At 41.9% G+C, this 26,303-nt stretch overlaps 1 protein-coding gene and 1 long non-coding RNA gene across 2 annotated transcripts in view; one reads left to right on the top strand and one right to left on the bottom strand.

Annotated features, from left to right (window-relative positions):
- The window catches only part of LOC116959910, a 72,179-nt gene extending 59,085 nt beyond the window's left edge, over window positions 1-13,094 (bottom strand). The window contains exons 1-3 of the long non-coding RNA XR_004406080.2: window positions 10,740-13,094; window positions 10,295-10,317; window positions 4,690-4,771 (exon numbers count right to left, since the gene is read on the bottom strand). This is a non-coding gene — a long non-coding RNA (uncharacterized LOC116959910). The remainder of the gene's footprint in view (window positions 1-4,689; window positions 4,772-10,294; window positions 10,318-10,739) is intronic.
- A 555-nt stretch (window positions 13,095-13,649) lies between these two features.
- The window catches only part of PDZRN3 (PDZ domain containing ring finger 3), a 148,326-nt gene continuing 135,672 nt past the window's right edge, over window positions 13,650-26,303 (top strand). The window contains exons 1-3 of the mRNA XM_042799673.1: window positions 13,650-14,570; window positions 20,763-20,849; window positions 22,008-22,115. Coding sequence (XP_042655607.1) covers window positions 13,854-14,570; window positions 20,763-20,849; window positions 22,008-22,115 — 912 coding nt within the window. The 5' untranslated portion in view covers window positions 13,650-13,853. The remainder of the gene's footprint in view (window positions 14,571-20,762; window positions 20,850-22,007; window positions 22,116-26,303) is intronic.

Raw genomic sequence — 26,303 nt, 5'->3', positions numbered from 1 at the left:
GATAATTGCTTGACTGACATTGAGCACTGATGTATCCAGGGCTTTGGAAATCATGAATTAATTTAAATCGGGTATGCATAGAGTAATTTCCACCACACAGTTTCATGTCATATTCATGTGTATTTTCCTAGAAATCCAACACAGCTTAATCATGTAAGTCTAATGTAGAACTTACTGTACCACAAAATGCTCCTAATAGGCAGTGTATTGAATACATTAAATACTGTGATGACTTTCATTCTCATAGTTCAAATATTTTATGAAAAGTGGCCATTTAGCAGATACCAGAGTGCTGAATGCTGTCCATAGATGACTTTCTCTAGTTTCACATCTGTGTAGTCCAAATCCAAGCAACATTTCTGAGTGAAGTAAAAGTATTCTAGAAGGAAGAGCTTATTATATCTAATAAGAGACAGTTGCTTTCAATATTGCATTCAGACCATATTGAGATTTACCTGGAACACTTTTATGACAAACGGCACAAAACTTGTGCTTATTAGATCTTGTCAGTCTTCCCTGGGGTCATGTTGTTTAAAAAGAATTTACAGGGAAGAAAAGAGAAAAGAACTGTTGGTGGAACGAATGCAAACTGCTTCATGAGACAGCTAATATTTACATGACTCTATATCCATATAACCCAAATTCCTTATGCTGTAGACAACTGGCATAGATACTCTTCTTTAAGCATACAGCTTTATTGAAAAATACTTCAGGTAATCTGTTTAAATGTTATGTAGGCTATTAAGAGCCCGATCCAAAGCCTATTGATGCCAGAAAAAAAAAAAAAAAATCCAAAGTGTTATATGCTGTGTATTTTGAGCAGTCTGAACTGTAATACTAATTTGGAGAAGCCAAATACAACCCTAAAAGACCATAAGAACCCAAATCCTTAAGAAGCACACTGGAGCAGCAGTTTTTGGTGAAGAGGGACACTGAACACTTACGTTCTTCCGAAAAATCAGAGCAGTCATTTTATTCATATGTGGAAACACAACCTCCCCACTATGTTTAATGTCACAAAAATGCTAACTGCTCATGGGAGAAATATTAGATCAATGCTAAAACACATCTGGGAAAGACCAGGGGAAACATTGCACAAGATCTGTAAGCACTTTGTGGAATATTTATTTGGCGCTTTTCTACAGTGTTTGTGAGTATTTTCTGATATTTCTGAAGGCACACTGGGAAAATGTTATGGGAAAATAACAGTCAAGTAGTAGACCATATGAAAAAAATCAACAACAAATAATAATGAGAGAAGCTAATTTATCCCCCCAGATAAATCAATGCAAAAGCAGAAATACACTGTGTGTAACAGTATTTCTTGCTAGGAAAGCGCAAGGCTAAGTTGTGTTTATCTCTATAATCAGTTTCCTTCATTATTACTCCCACCAGGTTGCTAGCTTCCAGGAGCAGATGAGAGAGGTATCAGTGTGTCCACACATTTCAAGAAATCTGCCAGTCTCCCATCTTCCTCCCTCTTGGCCTATCATTAACTTAATTCAGCTTTTGTGAATTTTCAAGAAAGCATTCCCTGTTTTAACAAAAACAGCTTGCATTCTGTTGTGCAGAACTGAGTGGCATTTAAGAAGTTTATATTGACTAGACTTGTAGTTCTCCCCTCTGATCTTATCACTTGAGATGTATTTCTTTATCACAGTTATTTTAGGTAGGATTATACACCCCTCTCCCCTTGTCCTGCCCCATGTGGGACAGTTTTTCCAAGCAAAGAGGAGAAGCAGGTTCCCCAACACAGCACCTGCCTCCACCTCTCCCCACTTCTTTTCTAAAACAGTTTTTTTTTTTATTTTAAAGTTTCCTCTGTAGGTTGCTCACAACTTTTAAAGGTATGTAGACCATATCTTGCAGCTTTCTCTGCTCTATTTTTTTTTCCAGGTCACTTTGATGTTGCCCTCCTGTGCAGGAACCTCAGTGTTTGAGAACAGACACAGTCTTTGTCCTCGTGACAGGCTTGACTCCAGAGACCAAGAACTTCTGCAGAATGCCACCAACAGTGTGCAGACACAGTTTGAGCATTAACATTTACCAGCCAAGGCCCCAGAAGGGTGTATATTCCAGTAAGAAGCCAACCCCTTGAGCAATATAAAAGGCCTGCCAAGGACAGCCAAGTAAAACCAGATGCCGTGGGTTGGAAAGATAGAGAATGGTAGGCAGTGTGAGATGAGAAAATAAGAAGAGGACAAGGAAATGAGTGGAGAAATGAAAGAAGAAACAAAAGAAGAGCAACAGGGAGACAACTGACATGGGCAGTATGGAAAAGCATATGACAAACTGGCTATATAGCAAAGTAAACGAAGGCAGGTGTCACTGCAAAAAGGAGAAAAGTTGATTTTAGACATATATGCCCAAATTACTGCTAGCTGTAATACTGTTGCCTACATCACGTGTAATTTAGCAGTTGGGATGTTCAACAAGAATGAATGATTGCCAAATGTTTGGAAAAATAAGAAAATATGAATCACAGTATTTGACTACAGAAAAAAATAAAACATCTGTGACCTTACCATTATTACCTACAGTTTTACCCTTACTTTTGCCATTGGCCTGAATGGTGCCATCCTGTGTGAATCTGTTTGTCCTCAGTAAATTCCTGATAATTGCATATGTGCTAACTTTACACAGCAGATGTCAATACTGTACTTTTCTATGATAACTGAGGCTAATACTAAGGGAATGGCAAATGCACTACTTAAACGAATTTCAGCAACTTGAAAGGGTTTTGCATATCTCCTGAAATAATTCCTAACACCAGTTCAGGACACTAACCTTTGCCTTTAGAATAGCTATAGTCAGATAAATCATTTAACTCTACCATCAAGGCTGTTACCTTTGGCTTTTTCCATTACTTTCTATCTTGTTATTCAATGACTTAAATCAGTCACTAGAACCTACTTCATCAAGCTTCAATAATCTATAAAACAACTATTTATACCATGATTTTTCACCAGTAAGTCCAGTTTTCTTTACAAATGTTAGGGAATTTCTCTTTACATTTGGGGGGGAGGGGAGGGAAGCACTGGAAGGCATAAAGCTATTGCAGAATAAACCCCACATCTTTAGGTAATACCTGCCTTCTGAACCAAATAAATCAGTCTTCAGAGACTGGGCTATAGGAACAGGCTTTGGAGCTTGAGTTACTCGGGGTTGTAGCAGTACATATCTGCTCTGACTGCACATAGCCAGAAACACAGTGCAGAGCAACCAGTGTCTTATATAAACATGTTGCAGGGAGACACAATGTCTCTAAGGTACAGTTCTGATGATCAACAGACTGGGTAGGAAAAGTACCTTCCATCCCCAATGTATAGCTGTTTAAGTAGCAAATGTCAAGAAGGTCCCTGCAGCACATTTTTGAATATGCAGAATGCTGGGTGCGGTCACAGTCCGCAAATGGTAAAGTTTTGCGTTGGCCTTAAGTACCACAGGTGAAGCCTCCCTGACTTTACGGCACAAGGTCCTTTTACAAAGAGCAGTTACTTTAACTGGAGTATGGAAAAATCTAGTTGTAGCCTTTATAAATGTTGTCTAATGGAAAATTAATTAGCAGAACACAAAGAGTAGGTATGGGAGCAATCTCATAACGTCCTCATTGTTATAAAGCAATGTGCAGACATACAGTGTAAGCCATTCTATTGAAAACAATCATCTTCCTAAAATAGCCTGCAGCAGCAAACAGCTACAGAAAGGGATTTGTTACCAATCATATAACACTCTGTACTAGTTACTAGTCAGATCTTCTCCTGATGTTTAGCAGGATTCTCTGCTCTGCTCTTTGGGAGAAAGCCTTGATCCTTAATAAACTGCTAAGATTTCAGCCTCATAGTTTAGCTACATGGTGAAAAACATGAGCTGCAGTGAAAGAGAAGGGAGAAGAGAAGCAATAACTGTGGAACTGCTATTGAGACTGTTTTCAATATTTTATTCCCAGTGCAACATCAATGGGAATTTTCACAGAGAGCTATAAAACTGGAGCAACTCTGATTAATTCTGGAGCTAGCCCTGTCAACTCATTTTTTGGAAAAAATAGGGTATGACATTAAAAGGATTCCTGTCCCCCTCTCAGCTGTTTTCCTGGAAGAAGGCTTGGTCCAAAGGAGCCACACAGTGGACCGGGGAGACTGGCATCTTTAGTTCATGGACCTCAGCTCTGTTTCTGACACGTGTCTGGCCAGCCTGCTGACAGCTGTTAAGTTTTCTCACCCTACTTCAGGCCCTGCAAGTGTCTCTACACTCCTTTATGTATATACTAGGTTTGGGAACAAACTGTGTAGGACATTATCTCTAGTAAAAGTATGAAAAACAAGTGAGAAAGTGACCTTAAATAGTGGAGTTTGTGGCCTCGTGGGTGTCCGTGAAACTGTTTAACCCAAATACAAATACAGATCTCCGAGGACACGAACACATCACAGCTCCCACACAGGACCAGCTTTGTTCTCCATAGGAGCCTCCTCACCTCCCAGAGAACATCAACCGCTCCCTCTGGAGCCTCCACCTGTTTTCTCCGCTTTTCTATATGACACCCCCAGCATTACCCAGGACAGAAATCTCCGTCCCCGTCCCCCTCATTATCAAAGCTGCCAGTCCCACTCACAGACACATGCCCTGGAGAGGGAAAATCAGCCAGATGCTGAATGGGGAGCACAGTCCTCATTTCAAAACTTGACTTACTTGGACATCCCTGACGGTCCTCTGCTCCAAACCAGCTTCACTTCTTTGAAATCCAAAGTTTCTGCCTCACTAGTAAGTCCTCCTGAAAACCCAAACAAATAAGAAACAGTCTCTTTCATGCTCTCGGTGACTTGTCCTTTATATTATTAGACCCAATTTTAAAAGTTAAGACCATTTTTATATTAATGTCTTTGAAAATTGTCCTTGGTTTATTTTTAATTAAAGTACAGCATTAGCAGTATTATTATCATTATTTAGCTAATTTTTCAGACAACACGTTTTCCTTCAATTTTTATGTGGCATCCTGGGTAATAATAGGTTTTCTTTTTCAAAACTAGTTATTTCAGAAATAAAAAAATGTAAGTATCTATTTCAATACAATTTTAAGAAAAAAATTGTGCAGAAAATATTTCTTCATAGTGATCCGTTTCTAACCTTTTACAGTGACAACAAATTTGACATTTCAAGGAGTTTTCATAAAAGTCTGCTTTTTTTTTTAGGTCACATCTAGAATTTATATTAAAAACTGTTTTGCCAAGAGGCTTTACATTCTGTCACTGACAAACGTAGCAGAGACTGGCAAAATAAAATGATACTACCTTTCTTCATTTTGGAACCTTTGTTAGAGTTCAGAAAAGATCTTAGAAACACCAACTATAGTTTTAAATTAAATGTCTAAAATGTTAATGAAATTTCAGGGCATACTTAATATTGCAAAACCACAAAGAAGAAAAGAAAAGAAAAAAAAAAAAAAAGAAAGGAGCTGGAAACTGCCTAGATCAAGACATTTGAAAAACAAAAATAAGGCGAAAACTGACACAGTTATGAGAGCTACACAAAATATTTTTCATTAGATCACGATAGCTGTGAATATTACTATTTAACAATGTAATCTGAATGGCTCTGGCACAGCATCTTGTGCAGTAGTACTACACTCAAGTTCTGTGGGGTTCAGAGCACAAATACAGATTCTAAAAGCTCCTGACACTCCACATCATTGCACAATTAGCAAGTTACATAAACCAGCCATAGTGGAGAGGCCTCGGGGGTCTCTGTACCTACTCAGCCATGGCTCCTGAAGAAATTTAGAGCTCCCAAAGGACCGTATGCATGCAAGGAAGATTCTTCATACCTTCAAGGGTAGGGGTTTTTTTTTTAAGAAAAAAGCCCCAAACCTCCTCACGTTTAAAAAAAGTACCTTTTGTCTCTTAACAGCAAAACTGGGTTTGTTTAATAGCTAGGATGTACCTTCTTTCTTTTTCTAAACTGACTGGTCTCCAGAACACACACAACTCCCATCACTTGCAACATTCTGAATTAAGAGTAAATATTGATGCATATTAATGAGAAAAACAATGTCTTGACCTAGTATAACCTTCTCATCATAAGATTTATTAATCCATCAACTGTCCAATTGAATTGGGACTAAATTCTTAAGATCTTTGATCATTAATAGCAATCAAAACTTTAACTTGCACCAAGATGTTTCCACAGTGGCTTAGTTGCCCAATCCTAGCACTGCCCTGGCAAAAATGTCACTGATTTAAGATCCCTGAAATATAAACATCAGATTTTCAGGATGAGATCTCTGGCTGCATGCACACTTCAGGTTTTCTGACGTGGGAAGTTTCCTACAGACATTTTTAGTTTCTAACACATGTAGAATCTGTGATCTTTCAGGTTCACTGTTTCTCCAGAATGTCCCTGTTACTGCACATCTCTGCATAGGCTGGGATGAACAGTCACAATACACCAAGCAGAACACTGATGTAAAATCTCCAATATGAAATCTTTTAACAATTAAGGTATATAGCTTTTTTGAGCTCTTGTTCAGCTCCCAGCGTTGAATGAAGAACACACATACTAAAGAACATTTCTCAACCTTTCCCACCAAAGCTCAGACCACAGCAAGACATTTTCAACCCGCATTGACAGTTTGATGCTTACCCTAGCCCGATCATACAAAGTTTATTTTAAGAAGGGTTAAACTTACTTTTATTACAGTATTTAAAAATTACATGCATTAATTACCATTCATTTTCTAAAACTGCACACAACTGCTTTCAAGTAGCACATTCCACGCACTCCCCTTATTTGCTTCTTTTCACCAGGCAAATTCTGTCATATCCCTGCTTTAACTTTGCAAAGACCTGCTACAACTCTCTACCCATGGCTTTGTTTTACCCCAAACCCCTTCCCAACAAGAAATAAGGAAATAACTCTTTGAAATCTGTGCTTACTATTTCTAAGTACTGGAATCTCCTTTTTAAAAATCTGCGTTTTAAAGCAATATAAATTCAACAGAAGATCCAAGAACACTGAGCTGAAAAGGCTTCTTTAAACCATCACCATTTTCTAAAATACCTTGACTAGCAAAAAAAAAAAAAAAAAAAAAAAAAAAAAAAAAAAAAAAACCAAAAACCTCAATTAGGATCAAATTAAAGGTCATCAAGCCCACAATCTTGTCTCTGAGAGCAATCAGCTGGGGATACTTATCTTGCACAGATAATAGCATGGTCTGTTTGAAGGGATTCTCTCCCAGCTTCTGGCAATCAGTAATTTAGAAACTTCTAGAGACAGAGGTTGGTAGCAACAGTTGATGTGTCATTTGAAGATGCTTTGTGTCCTCCCTGAACCCACATACAGTTCTAGTCTCTACAACATCCTGCAGTAGCACTCAGCAAGCAAAGCAGCATTCTCCTAACCTTTTTTCTTTCTCTTTTGGGGCTTACCTGACCAAGAATTTTTTACTTAACTGAGCAGGTTTTCCATAAAGCGTCTGGTTTTGAACCAAGACCTATGTTTTAAAATGGAATCTTAATTTACAAAAACCTAAACAGTGCTGTAAATACATAAGCAGGGCAACTGTTTACCTAAGAAATAGCGGATGATCACAAAAGCCTGCTTGTCAAATACACCTTGTGCAAGTATTAAGAACTGTTTATTTTGGAAAGGGTACAAAAGCGTTCTGAGATAAAGCAGTGTTGCTGATGTGGAAAAAATGGAGCATTCCACATTATTCACAGTCATCCCACCAGTATGAAAAGTGAGTTAATTTCCATTCCTGTTCTTGAAAACAGGAATATTTTTCACATTTTAAGAGAAAGGGTTGGACTTAACGGCTTTTGGAAATACTTATATGTGAACACACAGTCCCGGATAAATACAGCTTCACCTCTTTTTCATGGGGCCAGACTGTCAATTAAGGGAAATCCAAAGGCTAGCAGATTTGTCAGCTAAATACAATCCCAACCACACCTACCCCTGCAAAATGTCGCAAGTGTGAGTACTGACAGGGCTGCAACAGCCAGGTGTGTGGAAAATGGGGAAAAGATGCTCAGCAATTTGTGTTCACTGAGCGCTCTCTGTTCTCTGAGAAGTAGACTGACCTCCACTATTAATGAATTCATCGTACGAACTCCTACAGAATATGCCTCTAAATTATGGCTTGCATTTTATGTCCCACCCATTACCACTGAGTTAATTACAGTCTGGATTTAAACATTATTATTACTTACGACGTGTAAGATGTGTGAAAGGGAATTAGGCGTATATAATGTCAGTTCTCTCTCTCTAAATTGTTTAAATAAGGGAGGAAAAGACAAAGAAATTATATAGTACAGGATGTGGTGTCTACATCATAATTTGATACCTATTGCACGTTTCTGTATTGCTGAGGAAATTCAAAGATGCAGCATTTGTGGCCATAGGACTGGATACCGAATGCCTTCTGGTATATAGCTTCCACTGAAATTTGGAATCGTTGTGTAGTTTCAGGCGAGCAGTGGTCAGGTCTGGGCCTCAGTCTTGTACTCAAATCTCAGGCTTACTCATAAAAAGCAACTGCTCACCAAAACTGGCTCCAGTATCAAGTGAAGAATGGCTCAGGAAAAGCAGAATTCAATTTCTAGCACTCAGCTAAAGACTTACTGAATTACAACAGGCACTTCTATTTCCCGCATTTCATTAAGCCCAGCCTTAAAACATGGCTAACTCTCCCTTACCACAGAGGATTGTTCGTAATAAAATGTATAATAAATAACTTCAAGACTCTCAGATATTGTAGTGGTGAATTAATGTAACTATTCAGACAAAGAGCACTCAACACAGCTTCCTAAAAAGCACCAGAAAAAAAGAGCATTATTTTATATTTACCTATATCCACATTAATACAGGAATGTGTACTTATAGCCAAAATTTTTGTGGACGTTGCCTCTCAATTATTCATAAAAAAAATATAAATTTTACTCTGACTTTACTTATGTGAAGAGATGAAAAGGAAGCCAGTTATGAAATAGGCTCAAATGATGCCAGTCCTTCAAGTATGTGTCTGGAAACAGCGAGATTTCTGAGGCAGTAAAGTAGCTCTTAAGCAGATACACAAAAATATGTATGGAACATCAAGAAAGGATGCTCATGTGCTATCATGTACTTCTTGATTAAATCACAGAAACATAAAATCACAGAATGGTTTGGGTTGGAAGGGCCCTCAAAGCCCCCCCAGTGGCACCCCCTGCCCCGGGCAGGGCCCCCTTCCCCCAGCCCAGGGGGCTCCCAGCCCCGTCCAACCTGGCCTTGAACCCTTCCAGGGAGGGGGCACCCACAGCTGCTCTGGGCACCCTGGGCCAGCGCCTCACCCCCCAAACAGGGAACAATTTCTGCCTTACATCTAATCTGAATCTCCGCTCTTTCAGTTTCAAAGCCATCCCCCCTTGTCCTACCACTACACACCCCTGATCAAGAGAGTCCCCCCCCCCCTCTCCTGTCCCCCCTTTAAGCCCTGGGAGGCCGCTCGAAGGGCTCCCCAGAGCCTTCTCTTCTCCAGGCTGAACCCCCCCAACTCTCTCAGCCCGGCCCCCCAGGGGAGCTGCTCCAGCCCCCCCAGCATCTCCGTGGCCTCCTCTGGCCCCGCTCGAGCAGCTCCGGGTCCTTCTGCTGTTGGGGGCCCCCGAGCTGGCCCCAGCACTGCAGGGGGGTCTCCCCAGAGCGGAGCAGAGGGGGAGAATCCCCTCCCTGGCCCTGCTGCCCCCCCTGCTCTGGCTGCAGCCCAGGGCACGGGTGGGTTCTGGGCTGCGAGCGCACGGGGCTGCCTCATCTTGAGCTTCTCATTAACCAACACCCCCAAGTCCTTCTCTGCAGGGCTGTTCTCCAGCCACTCCTCGCCCAGCCTGGATTTGTGCTGGGGATTTCCCTGACCCATGGGCAGGACCTTGCATTTGGCCTTCTTGAATTTTATGTTCATGATCTTCATGTTTCTTCGGAAACAGAGGGATTTCATTCAGATTTTTGAGGCACCTTGTTCTGTTGCAAATATACAATTTACTTCTAAACATCCATTTTAATATTGTATCGATGTTCTACTTGTACATGTAAACCCCTGAAATCCTAGCTCAACTGCCAAGCCAGTCTAGCCTTTTGCAAAATACTTAATATAAATGTCATATAAACCATTATCATTATGAACCATCTCTACTGTGGTTGATATGGACAAGTACAAGACGGACATTTTATTTGGTCCACGTTCACCAGCTCGTCTGTGTATCTTCTATTAATATAAACTTATATTTCTACCAGCAGTAAAAATAAAGGATTGAGTCAAGTTTACCTGAATTTTAATGATGATGGGAGCTACACAGATAGAGAAAGAAAAACATGTAAAATATACATAGTACAAGAAAGGCCATAAAATGTCATAGAATAGAGAAGATCTAGACATTTTAGATATATTTTAAACATACTGCACACGTTCTAAATACGCTAAACATTTTTAGAATATTCCCAGGACCACTTTGAATTTCAGTTTCCAGAAGGCTCCACCTCATGAACTGAGTGCCTGAGGAGACCAAGTTACATTGGACATGTCCTATTAACCTTGGGGGTTTTGTCAGAATCAAATAAGGCAGAAGAATGACACGGATGATTGCCATGATTCGACTCTTTCTCTGCATTACCTCATGGACCTAACGGTTTCTACTTTTTTAAAAGCAAACTCATGTAAAAAATCAGGTTTCTTGCAAAGATCTCACAATCAAGTGTAAAATGATGCTAACCTTTATGAACAAAAGGCAAATGAAGATGGATAAGTACTTCCAGTCAAACTGCATTTTGATTTTCTGTGAGACTGGAAACATCAGAGCTGCGGGGGGAAAAAAAAAAAAAAAAAAAGTAGACTGAATGAAAACTGCTGCAAAAACCTTTGTTTCGCAGACTTTTGAGAGTTGGCATTGTGTCTGTGCTACATCGCAAAGGACAAACTGACATGCCCTCACCCTTCTTATGACAGGACAGCAAAGTTAAATGACAGAGCTCTAACGGCTCAGTAATGGTCCCACCCCAGTGCACTACCTCTGATGATGGGAGAACTGACTAAATAAAAATGACCTTCCTTAGCTGTGGCAATGTAATTTCAGCCCTGGTGGCAATACACTGGAAACCAAACCTCTTTTCAGTTTCAAACCTCAGCCTTTGAAAATAACATTAAAGGCTCATGTTGAGAGGCTGCTTTTTAAACATTTTTTTTCAGGGGAGAACGGAAATGTAAGTGTCTCCAGTAGGGAAAGCTCCATTTGTGCCTTCTCCCATGGATATCGGCAGCAGGGAGAGGGGAACTTCAGTTCCCTGTCAGCACTCCAAACTGTAGTCTAAACGCAAGACTGCAGTGGCCTTCAAAAGTTTTCATGTATAAATAAAGTATCTATTCCTACGTAAATGTCACAATGAAGTATATCACAGAATTCAGCACACCATCTGCCTAGCCACGACTCCAAATGAAAATGTTATTCACGTTCTTGCCCTTATTTTCCATCCAAATATTTGTATAGTTTCAAATAGCCTAAGGAACCCGGTACCTACGTCATTCTTGTTGAGATCAATAAAAACTCTGCCTCTGGCTTCAATGGGAATGGCCTCAAGCATCCCATAGTGACAACTCTGAAATACTAAATCAAAACTGCTACAGCTATTGTTGAAGGAAGTAATGTGTTTCTATTTCTGTTTACAACCATCCTGAATGGATGAGGCACTTTATAAACTCATGTAAAGAAGGTCTTAAGACGATGATCACACAGGGCGCCGCTCATTTAGAGCAGTTCTCTTAAAACAGCCTATTCAAAACCAGTTGCGTTGATGGATTTCCCCATCAGATGTGGTCTGATACAGCAGCTACCGAAATGAACACCAACACTCAAGCCGCTCATCTGTACCGTGTGCATCCCCAGATCGTATAATTTCAAGCTTTATTTCAGATAAAATGCCCACGGAAAAGAATAGATGCCGTAACTAGTAACAGCTATCCGAGCTTTTGTGACAAACTGTGGGACAAGGGTGTCTTACTAGTGAAGTGCACCGACACTGCTGACGAAGCACGGAGAATCAGCAGAGTCCGGGGGGTTGGAGGGAGGAAGGAGATGCAGCATTGCAGCAAGGGAGTGGGTAAGAGGGACTGGTGAGAAGAGGAATCCTGAAGAGGCAGAGATGAGAAAGAGGAGAAAGGCAGTGAAGCACAAGAAGAAACCATGGGAATAACTAGTATAGATCAAAAAGAGTCATTAGAAAGTCAGTAACATACATGTATTAATTAAACTTTACCACCATGGCCCTGGACTGCGCATGACCTTCATATGGAGTTAACAGAAAACCTATACACACAGTTCTGTATTACATCTTTTTTTTTTTTTTTTTTTTTTTTCCCCCTAAAGGAACAGATCTGTAAAAAATTTCTTAGCTAGGTATAAAACCCTAAATATGTGATGCACACTTTCTTCAGTAGGGCGATGTACACAGCCAAAAGCAACCTTAAGCTTTATGGAACATTAATAATTAGAATGAAATGAGCACTACAGATGGAATTCATATTTGAAAAGTGAAAACCCTTAATAGGGAAAACTACTTGCCTGAGACTGAACGGGGAACACCGTTGTGTAACCACTAGCCTGTTACCTTCTAAAGGTCGCTAACAGACAAATAATTATCCCAGACGTTCAGAAAATCACTTTACCATGATATAATAGGTGTATACTGGGGGCCATTTGAAACTGAAGTTTCTAGTTGGGCTTCTGCTTTGCCATAAAGTAAAACACATTAAAAGCACAATTGAGCTGGTATGTGGCTTTAGCGCACGTGAGAATTCTGCTCCACCGTCCACAATGAACAAAGCCGTTCTCTTTTATTGTTTTTTTTTTTTTTTCAGTACTTGAATATCTGCCTTGTAAGAGAAATTGGTTTTGCCTAATGCTATGTCTGGTCCTTCAGGTGTGGTCTGGCTAGTTTTTTCTTTTTTTTTTTTTTTTTAATAGCATATTCTGGAGTGCTTTTAAACCATCTCCAGGCACAAACAGATACCAAAAGTGGTAACCTTTGCTGCTCTCCCTCCCTCACATCCCAGCGGCGTTGGCGGGACGGTGACAGGCTGGGCGACCAGAGAACAAACCGCGTCCCTTTCCCTTCCCACCCCCCCCCCCCCCCCGCAACGCTCCTTCTCCCAGCGACTCGTCCCGGGTGTCTCCCCCCACCCCGCGTTAGACGTGAGGGGTTTATCCGCCCCGCCTCGCCTTTCCTCACCCCGCTCCCACTCATCCCCCCCCGCCGCCCCACGTTACCTGCCACCGCGCGGGGATGGGACACACACACACACACACACACACACACACACACGTTACCTGCCACCGCGCGGGGATGGGACACACACACACACACACACACACACACACACACGCCGGAGCCCTCACCCCGCCCGCCTCTCCCCGAAACAAAGGCACACTTATCTCTCGCTGCGCCGCGGACCCGCGTGGGGAGAGGGGGGGGGGGGGGACGGGACACACACACACGGGACAGGGACCCCCGGGGCGTCCCGGGTGGGCGGGGCCGGGGGCGGGGCGGGCAGCGCGCGGCGGCGCTCTGCGCAGGCGGCGGCGGGGAGCGCGGCGCGAGGAGGGCGCGGAGCGGGGCGGGCGCTCCGCGGGCGCGGTGGGGTTCCCGGTTCCGCTGCAGGGCGGCGGGGGTGGCTGCTTGGTACTTATTTATTATTATTTTTTTCTGCCCGTCCCGTCTCCGCACTTCGGTTACTTTGGCTTGGGCTTCCCCCCCCCCCCCCCCCCCCGTTTTTTTTTTCTTGGTTTTTTTTTTTTTTTTTTTTTTTTGCTTGTTTTTGGCAAAGCGGAAGGAAGATGGGGTTCGAGCTGGATCGCTTCAACGGGGACGTGGACCCCGACTTCAAATGCAACCTGTGCAACAAAGTTTTGGAGGACCCGCTGACCACCCCCTGCGGCCACGTCTTCTGCGCCGGCTGCGTGCTGCCCTGGGTGGTGCAGCAGGGCAGCTGCCCCGTGAACTGCCAGCGCATCTCCACCAAGGAGCTCAACCACGTCCTGCCCCTGAAAAGCCTCATCCTCAAGCTGGACATCAAGTGCGATAACCACGCGCGGGGCTGCGAGGCGGTGGTGCCGCTGCAGCACCTGGGCGAGCACGCCGAGACCTGCGACTTCTCCCCGGCCAAGTGCCGCAACCGCGGTTGCCGCCAGGTCCTCAACCTCCGCGACGTGGAAGCGCACATGCGGGAGCGCTGCGAGGCTCGGCCCGCCGGTCTCTGCGAGCAGGGCTGCGGTTTGATGCTCACCCACGGCGAGCGCCGGGCCGGCGGGCACGGCTGCCTCCGCGCCCTGCGCGCCCACGGAGCCGCGCTGCAAGCGCGGGCGGCCGCGCTGGAGAAGGCGCTGAAGAAGGAAGCGCTGCGCGCCGGCAAGCGGGAACAATCGCTGCTGTCGCGACTGGCGGCGGCGCAGCTGGAGCTGCAGGTGACGGCGCTGAGGTACCAGAAGCGTTTCACGCAGTACAGCGCCCGCCTCGACGCCCTGGCCCGCGCCCGCGCCGCCTCCCCCGGCAAGGTAAGGGCCCGGCGGCGGCGGCGGCCCGCCCGCCCACCCGCGAGAAGGGTTTTCCCCCCCTCCACTCGCGGGGAGAAGAAAGCCCCGAGCGGCCCTCAGGCCGCGGGAAGGGCACGGAGGGGCGGCCGAGGGACACGTCCTCGCGTGTGGGTGTCTGGGGAAGGGAGGGTCGTGTGTGTCCCGTCCCCCCTCCCGGCGCCCTCAGCCCTGAGGGAAAGCGGGGGGGGGGGGTGGGGGGGGTGGCCGCGCTTTGGGAGCCCGTCCGGCCCCCAGATCCTTTGAAATACTCGAGCTTTGGCTTTTAATCGCCGTAACGTACCCGTTTCCAGATACATACTTTTTCTTCTAATGTGACCGTCATCGGTATCTGGACCCCATATGGCAACTCACACATCAAAATACCAAGGTCGCGGTATTACTGGTTTTTTTTTTTCAAGTTTCTCTCCCAGAAGAAACCTCTAAACAGCAAAATTGGAATTTCCAGGGCTGGAAATGGTATTAAGCCACCAGAAATCAACTCCCAGGAGTAACACAAAGCGGAGTGAATTGGAAGAGGCTGGTGTGACCCAGACCCTTAGCTCACCTAGCGTCCCCGAACACGGCTTCCTACAAAATGCAGTCTTTAGGATTAACTGTTACACAACTTGGACACCCTGCCAACTATTTCATGATGTGAAGCCATCACCTTTGTAATGTTCGTGTCCAAATACAAGACGTCTGCTGTGTACTTGCTTTTTTTTTTTTTTTTTTTTTTTTAATCCAGAGTCACACAGGGTTCTTCAAACGCTCAGTTTAGGAGGAGAAAAATTGACTTCAGCCCCTCAGAATTAGACCGTTTATAAAATGACCAGAATCAAAAGCCAGAGCTACAACAATCCCTAAGTTTTAATTGGAATGAGGCTCCCCATCGAGGGAAGCCCTAGAAGCCAATTATCTTTTAAATGAAGACATTCAGAGTCCTCCCCGTGACCTGGAATGTGCTACCATAGACACAGCAGTACTAAACTGTTCAAAACTGTCAAACATCTGTATTCACACCTTTGGTAATGCTGAGGCTTTAAAAGCTGTGTAAAGGAAACTAAACTTCATGTTAGAGTCTCTCTCTCTTTTTTTTTTTTTTTTTTTTCTTTTTAGAAATCCAGGGCAAAACAACCCACCATGTTTTGCTAACTCAAACCAGAATATTTTAATACTGAATGTACTGCTTCAACTTCTGACAATACGGGGTGTGGTGCTGGTTAAAATCTTAGTAAAACTACTAAAATAAATGGGGAGTTCACATTCACGTCGAGATCCAGGACAGTTCTCTTCTGTCTCCTCCTTTTCCCGCAGCCCCTGTACTTAGCAATGGCATGCTGCAGAGCTTTCTCCTCCCGCAGCTTAGCACACAGCTGCCTCTGCTCCCTCTCGCATTGCTGGTGGTTGGAAAGCCTTCCATACAGCCCTGCTGTTGGAAATCATCTCGCTGAATCTCTACCTCCTCGTCTCTGATCTGAACAGCACCCCTTTATTCCCACACTGCCCTTCCTGCATTTCTTTGCAGCTAGTGTTGATACTGTTGTTTTTGCGTTATTTAGCTCTGTAAAGTGTCATGAGCTGCTATTAGCGTGAAAGGTGCTACTTCAGATGGTTGTAAATGTGCATGGTACACAGTTTCCAGCAATACTTTTTATCAAATTTATGGATACAGCTGGCCAAGACGACTGCGCTCATTTTCAGCCGTATTACAAAAGGCTGTTATACAGTTTTCTGAAGCAGTGCCTAATCTGAAGAAAGCTGGAAGGTGTCATGTCACCACAGACTTGTGGTCTAGCGGTCAATCAATTACATGTCTTTCACAGCATTTTGGGCAGCTTTCCAATACTAACAGCTTCAGTCTGCCCAGCTCCCAAAGAAGTACAATCAGGAAACTTGCATCTTTGTGCGCTAGAGAGTTTTTTAAAAGACCCATGGTAATCACCTAGTGCAGGGGATGCTTTACCAATTTTGGGCTGTGGCATGCTTCCAAGTTTTTACTCGGGGGTTATTTTCTCAGAGGCACTAACAGAGACTCTGCAGTGCACGATGCAGACTCCAGCACTCAGCAGGGTGTGCGTACTTGCCTAAGGGTTAGGTCCCTGAACACATGGATTACATGTATGATAATGTGGAATAACTGATTTCAATTTCAGAAGCAATTGCATATTCAAAGCCTGCAGCAACTTTGCTGTCATTATTTAATTATGATCATTATTCATATTTCATGTGTTTTGTTATAAGATGTAATTGTTCAGTTTATGTTAAAACACAAGTAGGCCTAGCACCACCAAACCGGGCTCATAGGTGAGATGTGGTGATTGCAAAACTTACTGTAGGATGTTCTGGCTCCTCAGCAGATGAATGAAAAGGATCTTCTGACTTCCCTGCTTGATGGTCGCTTGTTGCTACTGATGTAGAACCAATCTAGAATAAATCAGATGACATATCCTATAGTCAAAACAGAAGAAATGTCCATGTCCAGTTCTGTTTAAATGCTTAGTTAAAGGGGAAATGCGGTGTTGAGGGATGTTAGGCCATTCGTGAAAGACCCAAATTCATGGTCTTTTGGCTGGGGCAAACTTTTTCAGCAGCTTTGGGGACCCAGGTCTACATTTGCCTTAGCATAGACTGCTGTTGTGATACTGGATGAATCACGTAACTTTTCTATGCTTCGATCTCCCATTCCTAAAGTGAGTTTTATAACACTGCCGTGCCTGTATTGAGAGAATACATACATAAAATGTTTTATGCACACATCTGTAAATATCTCACAATTTTCTAAGTCCCTTAAACAGATAGATGTGCTTTCTGTGACGCCAGTTGTGTTTTCCATGTATATTCTTTTTTTGCCATTGAGGGAACATTTTCATTTTACTGTGAATTTACGGGAGGTCTGATCCATGTTTATTCCAAAAGATAAATTTGAAGGTTTATTCAGAGAGTGACTGTTTATTCCTTGGTGGGAAGAGGTGAGGCTTATTGTGGACGAGTTTGAGGAGGGAGTGGTAGGGAAGCTGGTGTGTCTTACTCAAAATTAGTATTTCCTTTGATCAGACATGTCAATCCTGAAACATCAAAGCCTAAATAATCTAGAAAAACCTTGTACTACTCAAACAATGCTTAATCCTTGTGGAAACATACCACTGTTCACACCTATTGATAAGCTGATCTGGTCATTCCTTTATGTACACAGCCATCAAAGTCCTTTGGGAAGAAATGAGTAAGGGAGAATCAGGAGCAGTTCATGGTGCTGGCCGCAGCCGGCGGTGGAAGTCCCTCTGCTGTCCTAACAACCCAAGGCAGGGACGGACTTTCAGTACATGTCTCAGGTGTACAGGAACCAGTTTACGATCCGGTATTTAGAACTTCTGGTTTAATACCTCTGTGGAGGTGGTAACACAAGTTTTAATTCTCCAAAAGCCAGATGCGGTCTTTTAAAACAAGATGATACATTTTCTCAGACTGCCCCCAAGCAGGACCCGCCGGGCTGGTCCTGGCAGCCCTTTCACCAGTAAACAAGGAGCTGAAGTGCTTCCTGTAATGAAGACAGACCTTCCTAACCACAGCATTACCAAAGAAATTAGTCTTCCAATATCTAAAGGGAAAGGCAGTCTATTAGCTCCGCATTACTCAGCTGGGAAGCACAGCAATTTCAAGAATTATGTTTAAGAGTTCTGTTCAGCTGTGGGAATACAACGTGCCAGTAACCATCAGGTCTGCTGCCGAACCAGATGACGGGGCAGGGCTGGATGCTGGCCACCGCATTTCCACAGTTACCTCACTGTTTAATGATTGTTTCACTGGAACGCGAGACATGTTAGAGGGGGAAAGAAAGGCAGAGCCCTGGAAAAATCATTTGCATCGTGGCTTCCTTCTGAAGCGAAGGAGGTTGTTAAAGAAATTGTGAAGACGTGAGACGTGAATCTGCAAAAGTAACCAAGCGTTAAGGCAAAGGCGCTGCTGCCTCCCTGGTGCCGGGGCAGTTCCGCACAGCTGGTGGGATTAACGCGCTGCGGCCGCATGCGGGTTGTGCTCTGTAACACGACTCTGCTGCCGCGGAGAAGATGGAGACAGTGCACAAACCCATCAGAACTGGCTGGAAAGTTTATTTAAGACCGCCGTGGATGTTTTTCAGGAGTACCTACAGAAAAACGCATTGTTTTCTTCCTCACAAGTTTGGACTCATTCAAGCCCACCTGCTTTAATACTCGTTCTGCTAGGTATAAAAGCATCAAGTCAGAGCTATGTAAGGAGGCTTTAATGAAAACATTCCACTTTAATTACTGAAAGTGTCTTGAGAGCAATGTCATAATTGCTTCTTGACTGTTCTGATTTGCTGTCTTAAAAAGGCGAAATAGGGGAAGTAAACAGTGGCGCTAGCATGTCCTTGTCTTTCAAGTCCTGAATCATCAGGCCCTGAAAGCGGTCTCAAAGGACTGGAAATTTATTCCTTGAAATCCTGTCTGAGATCTGGGCCTGAAGACTTGCAGGGAAATAGCCTTTACTTCATTTTTCAGCCCTCTTCTGCATGCTTGATTCTCACTGATGCCAAGTGTAGGCAAATTCAAATAAAATCAGTCAGAGTTTATTCGTGTTTCTCTGTATTGGGTCCAAGTCTATTTATAATTCGACCTGCAGGAAAGATAACGATCATAAACTGACACGAAAACTGTAAACCAAAGTTTCAGGTGGAGTGTGTTGGTGCAGCTCCCCGGTGGTGGAGCTCCGAGCATGCAGTCAGTGGAGCTCTGCCAGTTTACACTGGCAGGGAATTGGGTTTTGTTATCATCCCCAAATCTGTAGGAGTAAGTCAGTAATCCAGGATTACTTTGACATTTTTTATGAGTTTAATAGACATTAATATTTGATTGACAACTTCAAATTGACATGTTAGAAGAAAAATGCACAAACTAAAAACATCTGCATTGAATTACAATGTAACTGTTGTAATTTTTGTCATTAATTGGTTATGAAAACCAGACTTGTAAGATAACTTCCTCAAACTTTTTTGTGTTCGTAACTTTTTCACCCTTTGGATAAAACAGAGAAAAAGACCTTGGAGGTAGCGAGGTTCATATATATCTGTAGATGCACAACATACCGCTCCTATTCTGATTTCTAAAAAAAAATAATTGTTATTCAGATGGGTTTTTATCATGTTCTGTTGTTGTGCGTTGTATAGTTTTGTAGCGTTGTGCCGTAAATAACAGCCACTTGATTGAGATTGAAGTTAGAATATTGTGAGGATTTAGCTGTCTTTAACAGTACACACACTTACTTTTGTCTTAATGAAAGTTAAAAGACCTAAACAGCATCACTGTGTCATAAAGGACATTTTGTATGAGTTTGTATCTGTAGTTAGGAACAAGCTGGGGTAAGAGGACAGGAGAACAGATCATATTTATACGGTCCCCAAATAGTACAGGTCCATCCAGTCTATCTTTGTTGTACATTTTTTGTCCTATCGGAGAACTGCTCACTGCAGAATTTCATCTTTTAGAGAATTAACATAACGATTTTAAATGATGGAGGATTTATGGTTTGCTAGTGTTAAAGTTCTGAAGAAAAAGATTACTTATGGCAGGTGCTGCGCATAGCAATTGGCATCGTTGGCCTTTTGCAAAATTTGTAGCAGTTTTGTTCAGTGCTGTTTTCTGAAACTCACCAGAGAATTTCTGTTGTGTAACACTTCATGTTTGATACTGTTTAAAACAATGTCATGTAGCTAGCACTAGACAGAAGCAACACAAAAATGCAGTCCTAAGATTCAGTCACCCTCAAGCACTGAAATAGTCAAGAATTTGACTACTGGAAACATGGAGTATTTTTTGTAACACATCACATATGACTGGGTCAAGTAGTTGCAAGAACCAGTATTACATATAAATATCTTCTGTTGCTGTTAAGTGTCTCACTGTAGATCTCAATAAAAAATACACATAAATCTTACAGGGTGGGTTTTGCAGAGACGCGCTGCTGGAGAACGGTGGGGTGGCTGGAGCGCGGAGGCTGGGAGCTGCTGACTTTGCTCCTGCAAAGTTGTTCTAAACATTTTTCTCTAAACTACTTGGGAGGGGTGGGGGGGGGGGGGGGAAGTAAGAAATCAACCCAACAAACCTGGATAGAAGTACTATCTGTCCTACTTACCAATGCATGTTTATCTGTTCTTTGTAGGGTGAAGAAACTAAAGCACTGACTCTCATCCTTCATCGTGACTCTGGCTCTCTTGGATTTAATATTATTGGTGGCCGACCATGCGTGGTATGTTAATTGTTAAAATATGTTTGCCCTTTCCAGTTGGGAAAAGCATGTAGGTCAACACTTAGAGGAAAAATGCTGCTGACAAGCATTTGGTTCTCTTGGGATTCTTTCAGAGCAAATCATATATTCAGCTTTATATCGCATGTCTATTAACTACGCTGTCTTTTCTCTCGCAATGTGTTTGTTCTTGCACATTGTCACAGCTAGCAGCACTAATATTGGTGCAGTGTCACTCCCAAAATGGTGAAACACGTGGTATCTCTTTTTCAGACCATACTGCTTTGAAGATGTTTCATGAGTTCAGGGCCCACAGCTTTAGGCCGTTTACAGTTCATTAAGAAAACGTTATTTACTCGCCTTTCCACCAGAGATTAAGCAGTCCTCTGTGCAGGTGAAGGGATGTAACTTAAACAACCTACTTTTGAATTCTATGATTTCAGCAGATGTTTCCTGCACCATACACTCACTGATGTATTTTTTTCTGGATGCTTGTTGGCTGGAGCTGCTGCATATGACTTTAATTAGATCAAGGACTGGATTATACCTTGTCCTAGTAATTTAGAAAGTATTCAGAACTACTTCTTGGCCTCTCAGAAATCTGACATTAATCATGATTTATTCCTAGTAAATTCACTTGAAAGTTATTCTTTCTTTATAGTTAGGGTTTTTCAATTTTCTGAGATGTTGTTCTATGGTAGTTGAAGCTGGTGACACAATACAGAGGAATATGAAAATACCTCATTAGGTGTAAGTTGTTTTTCATGGTTTTATTTTTAAGCCTCCAGAGGAAGAGCTATGCAACTAAAAATAAAAATGCACTGTTGTCTTACGTTTGATGTGCAAGCAGGCTGCCGTCTCATTGGATTTTACATTAAGAATAATTGTAATGACAATTACTACTGAGCTGGCCTAAGTCAGAGGAAAATTATTATCATGCAACTAATGTACCTAATTGAAGTCCATGCCTGGTTGTTTAATCTTTCAAAATGGGAGTATCGGGTATTCTCATTAGTACAAAGTAATTCCATATTAAGACATCAGTAAGAATATTTCTTTCAAATTACATGCACTGTTGTGACACAGACAACTTCTAGCTGAGGGCAAATTACAGTTAGTGTAAGGCACAATAATAACTTTTTTTTTTTTTCATCCTCAAAGGACAATCAAGACGGTTCATCCAGCGAAGGAATTTTTGTATCAAAAATAGTTGACACGGGGCCTGCTGCTAAGGAAGGAGGGCTACAAATTCATGACAGGATTATTGAGGTATGTGAATACACTCTCCAGTCTCTTTTAATAGTGTGAGTTCCATCGCAGGTCTTCAAGTGGCACGATGTTGAGTGTGGGTTTAGGAGAAATGTACCGTGGTAAACACTGTCTAGAAGACACGTCTATTAAAATGTGTTTGACTTGATTCAGTGCTGACCTTCATGGCTTTAGGTATAGTTCTTACCTAAATATAGAAACCAGATTATGGATGGTATGTGCATGTCCTGACTTTCTGAGGAGCTAGCATCTATCTGGTATGCTGTAGACATTTCTGTATAAAGCTATTGGAAACTTTTAAGTTATTTAGTTAAAACCATATGTGAAATATCTGTGGTGTAAACCATGATTTTATTTCTCTTGGTATTTAAAACCAAGTTTTGAACTGTTAGAAAAAATTCTACTCTGCAATTTCTGTCTGGTTTACTATAAACCTAAGTAACTCCCTTAATGTTGCTTGTAAGTTCTTATATTACTCAGATTGCAGTTGAATTTCTTCTCATTTTGCCAAAGTCTTGACCTCAATAAAAAGTCCTTCCTGTGAAAGAGATGGTTGCTTGAAACCTTTCTCGCAGTTTGCAGTGAGCAAATTTCTTTTTTGGGGGGAGAGAAAAGGGTTAGTTTCCATGAAACAAAATGCAGCTGATTGTGAGTCAGTTCCCATTGTTTAGCATTTTGCAGTTAAGAAAAAGTATTCTTCACTGTCTTATTTTTGTAGGCTGGAGAAACTTTGAGAGTCTATTGTTCAAAAAGATAAGTGCGGTGTTTGTTGCCAAGGATATCATGGAACAGCCAGTTTCTCTAAGTAATGGAATTCCATTGCTCTTATGTTTTGCAAATGAGCAATAAACAGCTGTTAAGGATTTTCTGTTGGCAGGGGACAATGTGTATTTGCTGTTTTCTGTACTGTTATGGTAAATTGTATTCACAATTTAGTAAGGATGTAAAACATTAATTAAGTTTCTTCATATGGGAAAGAATGGAGCCACAGTAGCAGAACTATAAAAAGATAAGAAGCTGAGCTGTGAAATGATCCAGAGTTGCTTAAACTATATATATGGTGTAACATAATTGCGAAAAGGTCTGGACAATTTTGTGAGAACTGTGCAATTTTGTTTGAACTGAAAATTTTCCCATAAGCGGGTATTTCCCCAAAGCATATTTGAAAAGCTGACATCCGTTTTTTAAGTAGTATATAGTCGCATAAACCAAACAACTGTATGAAAACCAAAACTTTGGAAAATCAGATACCACAACTAGGAAATGTCCGGGTCTCCCTGTGCAAGCCCAGTTCAGTCCCCCTGGGCAGGAGCGCTGTAACACGCTGTGATTGCTGTCACACGGCGTTTGTCACCCGCACTCACGGCACAGGGGATGAGGGCAGCTAACCAAACTGGGCTCTGCAGCATCTGTTCTCTGTTGCAAGCGGCCTCCTTCCTTGCTGCCTCCTCTTTTTATTTTTTTACTCTGTCCTTACTGCTCTGTTTCTCCACAAGTTTAGTGTTTGGCAGTGTTAGTGCAGGCCACGCTGAGCAACTAAATACCGTGATGCTGGATGCATGATAAGAATCTGGGAAGAAGAGAGAGGAGGACAGGCTGGGTGAGGTTTCCTGCTGTACCTCTTGGCTGTGTCTCCTCCCTGATTGGAGCAGTGTTTGTGCAGGGTCTCTTCCACAGTTCAAGTTGCATTTTCACATAAGAGAAAACCCCAGAATAAAGACACCAAGAGCAATTTGTTGTGTTTGTAACACACCAAGGGTAGCAGGAACCCATGGGTTGACATGTGTTGACAACTCTTGTGCTGACCACAAACTCATTTTTATATTTACTCTTCTCACCTCTAAATATATACAAAATGCTGATGAAAACACAGCACGTTGTTTCCCAATAGCTGACTTTGGGTGCCTCCATGTCAGCATCTGAGTTTGGATTAAGAGTGTCCTGTTGAAACAAGTCTCTGAACGGTGCCCAGCTGATGCAGTTGGATTCCTGGTGTGGAGTAGTGTCCAAGTGCGCTAACTGGATTTTTTTTAGATGAAGTTAATTCATTTAATGCATCCCAGCCACTACCGGCATCCAGTTCACAGAACTAGACTTCAGTGCTCTAATACAGAGCCCTCAAAATACATGTAGTGTGGACATCAGCTCCTGAAAGCAACTGTTTCATTCTGTATTCTGTGCAGTCTATATTTAGTGCGCTATATCTAACTCTAGTCTGGGTTAAGGAAAAAAGGGGGATACCTCCTGCATCAAAGCATCTAAATGAATTTTATAATGCTAATATCCAGTCACCTTAGATAACTGAAATATCCCATAAAAGACTAGATGAAAATTAGGTAATGCCCAGTGATGGTGTCCTTCTAGAGGCAAATTTTTTTGTAATTTTCACACTGCCAAAGTTTTGATTTGGCAGTCTGGCTGAGAAAGTCATTTGCAGATTTAGCTATAACTGGTAGAATCCAGCTGGAGGACTCAGATGGAGATTGGCATAGAGAGTAGAACATCCTAGTGGGTCACATTTGCTTTCAAAAGCATGAAAGATGGTAAAGAAAGATAGTAGCTTAACTATCTAGAACTGAATTTATCTGTCTAGAACTTCTTTGACTTGTTCATTCAATATTAAGGTTTTCTGTATCACTATCTTGATTTTAAACAGACTCTTTCACAAAGAACTCTTACTCCAATATAAGCTGGTAAGCAGAACATCTCCAAAATTAGTTCCAGCATCCATCACAAAGAATTTACAATGAAGTAAAACATAAATTATTCGATTTCCTTTTGGAAAATGTTCCCTTACTGTGGATCTTCTGGTGGATACATTCTGGAGCACGTATGAAATAAGAGTGTCATTTCTCATTTTCAGAACTGTCATAACATTTCTAATTACTGAGCAGGGATTAGGCAGTGTAAAATGCAAACACATACATCGTACTGTTTATAGCTGATAGCAAATACATTTTTACATTGATATTTGCTTGTAAATTCTATCCTCTGACAAACCGATACAGAGATAAACTTGGAATTATGTCAGAGAGAATTTTTAAACATACTTTTCTCATGTGATTTGGATTTCCTGTTCTACATCTTTTAGAAGGTTAAATACAAAGAAGTTAATCAGGTTTAAGAGTTGAATTTTCTGTAAAAGCAATTTTTTCAGCCCTTTGTATATCATTGACATAAGTAATGCCATTGTGAAGTACATGTTTCTACTGCTAAATGACATACATCAAGATGAATGTTGCATGGTCTGTGCTACTCAGTCTTCAAAGCAGCATGTAACAAATACAGAGAAATATCATTTTTTCCCTTGTATTTTGTTTTACAGAATCTATTAAATAATAATTGTATTTGGTACTTACACAGGACTATGCAGACCATGTTATGGCTATTAACTGCTTACTAATTTCCTCTCAATGTTTAATAACACTATCCTTATTTTGCAGATGGCTAATCTGAGGTATACAGGGAAATAACTTCTAGAAGTTCTTGTCAGATACAGTTAAAGACTTGGATCTTGGTCTCTTTGCAACTGTTCTATGTAAACCAATGCTTCTTACCTATCTGTGTTTTCAGATCTTTCACAGTTACTTTAGAAGTGAGGAAGTAATGATACTATGAGATTTTCTCTGGTTTGACTACATGTTTTTCATGTAATTCTGTACTTAGACATTCATAGCAAGCACCTGATTTAACGCAGTATTAGTGATTTTCTGAATTATTGTTAAGATGTTCCATGGCAAATTGGCATGTTAAAAACATGCTGAAACTATTGATTTTTATGCAAAGGAATTACTGTTCTCATAGATTTCATTTTTGTCAGGGTAACAGAATGGTCCTAATTTCCTCTCTTAACAGAAGTTGGTTCAAGTCCCAGCCATGAATGCCTCCTCTACGCAGCTGCTAGGCATTTCTTAAGACAAAATTAGATTTTCAGAGTTTTTATTTTTAAGCACATCAGCTCAGAAAGATTATAAATTAAATATGGCATTCTCTTCTCACTAACTAGTAAAGTTGTTTGTTTAGCTTCAGGACTGCTTAGAAAGAAGGAGGCTTTTGAAACCCTGACTGCTTGCCACCTTAAAAAAGTTTTAAGCACAATTAGGGTACTGTTGAGGTAGTATAAACTGTCACAGCTCCACTGAAACCTCGAGGATTTATGCCACCTGGGACTTGGCCGGCGTTTCATGC

The sequence above is a fragment of the Tyto alba genome, unplaced genomic scaffold, assembly GCF_018691265.1.
Source record: "Tyto alba isolate M040663 unplaced genomic scaffold, T.alba_DEE_v4.0 Super-Scaffold_3, whole genome shotgun sequence".
Taxonomy (NCBI): Eukaryota; Metazoa; Chordata; class Aves; order Strigiformes; family Tytonidae; genus Tyto; species Tyto alba.
The sequence above is the reverse complement of the archived record's forward strand: the minus strand, read 5'-3'. Positions and strand labels throughout refer to the sequence as shown.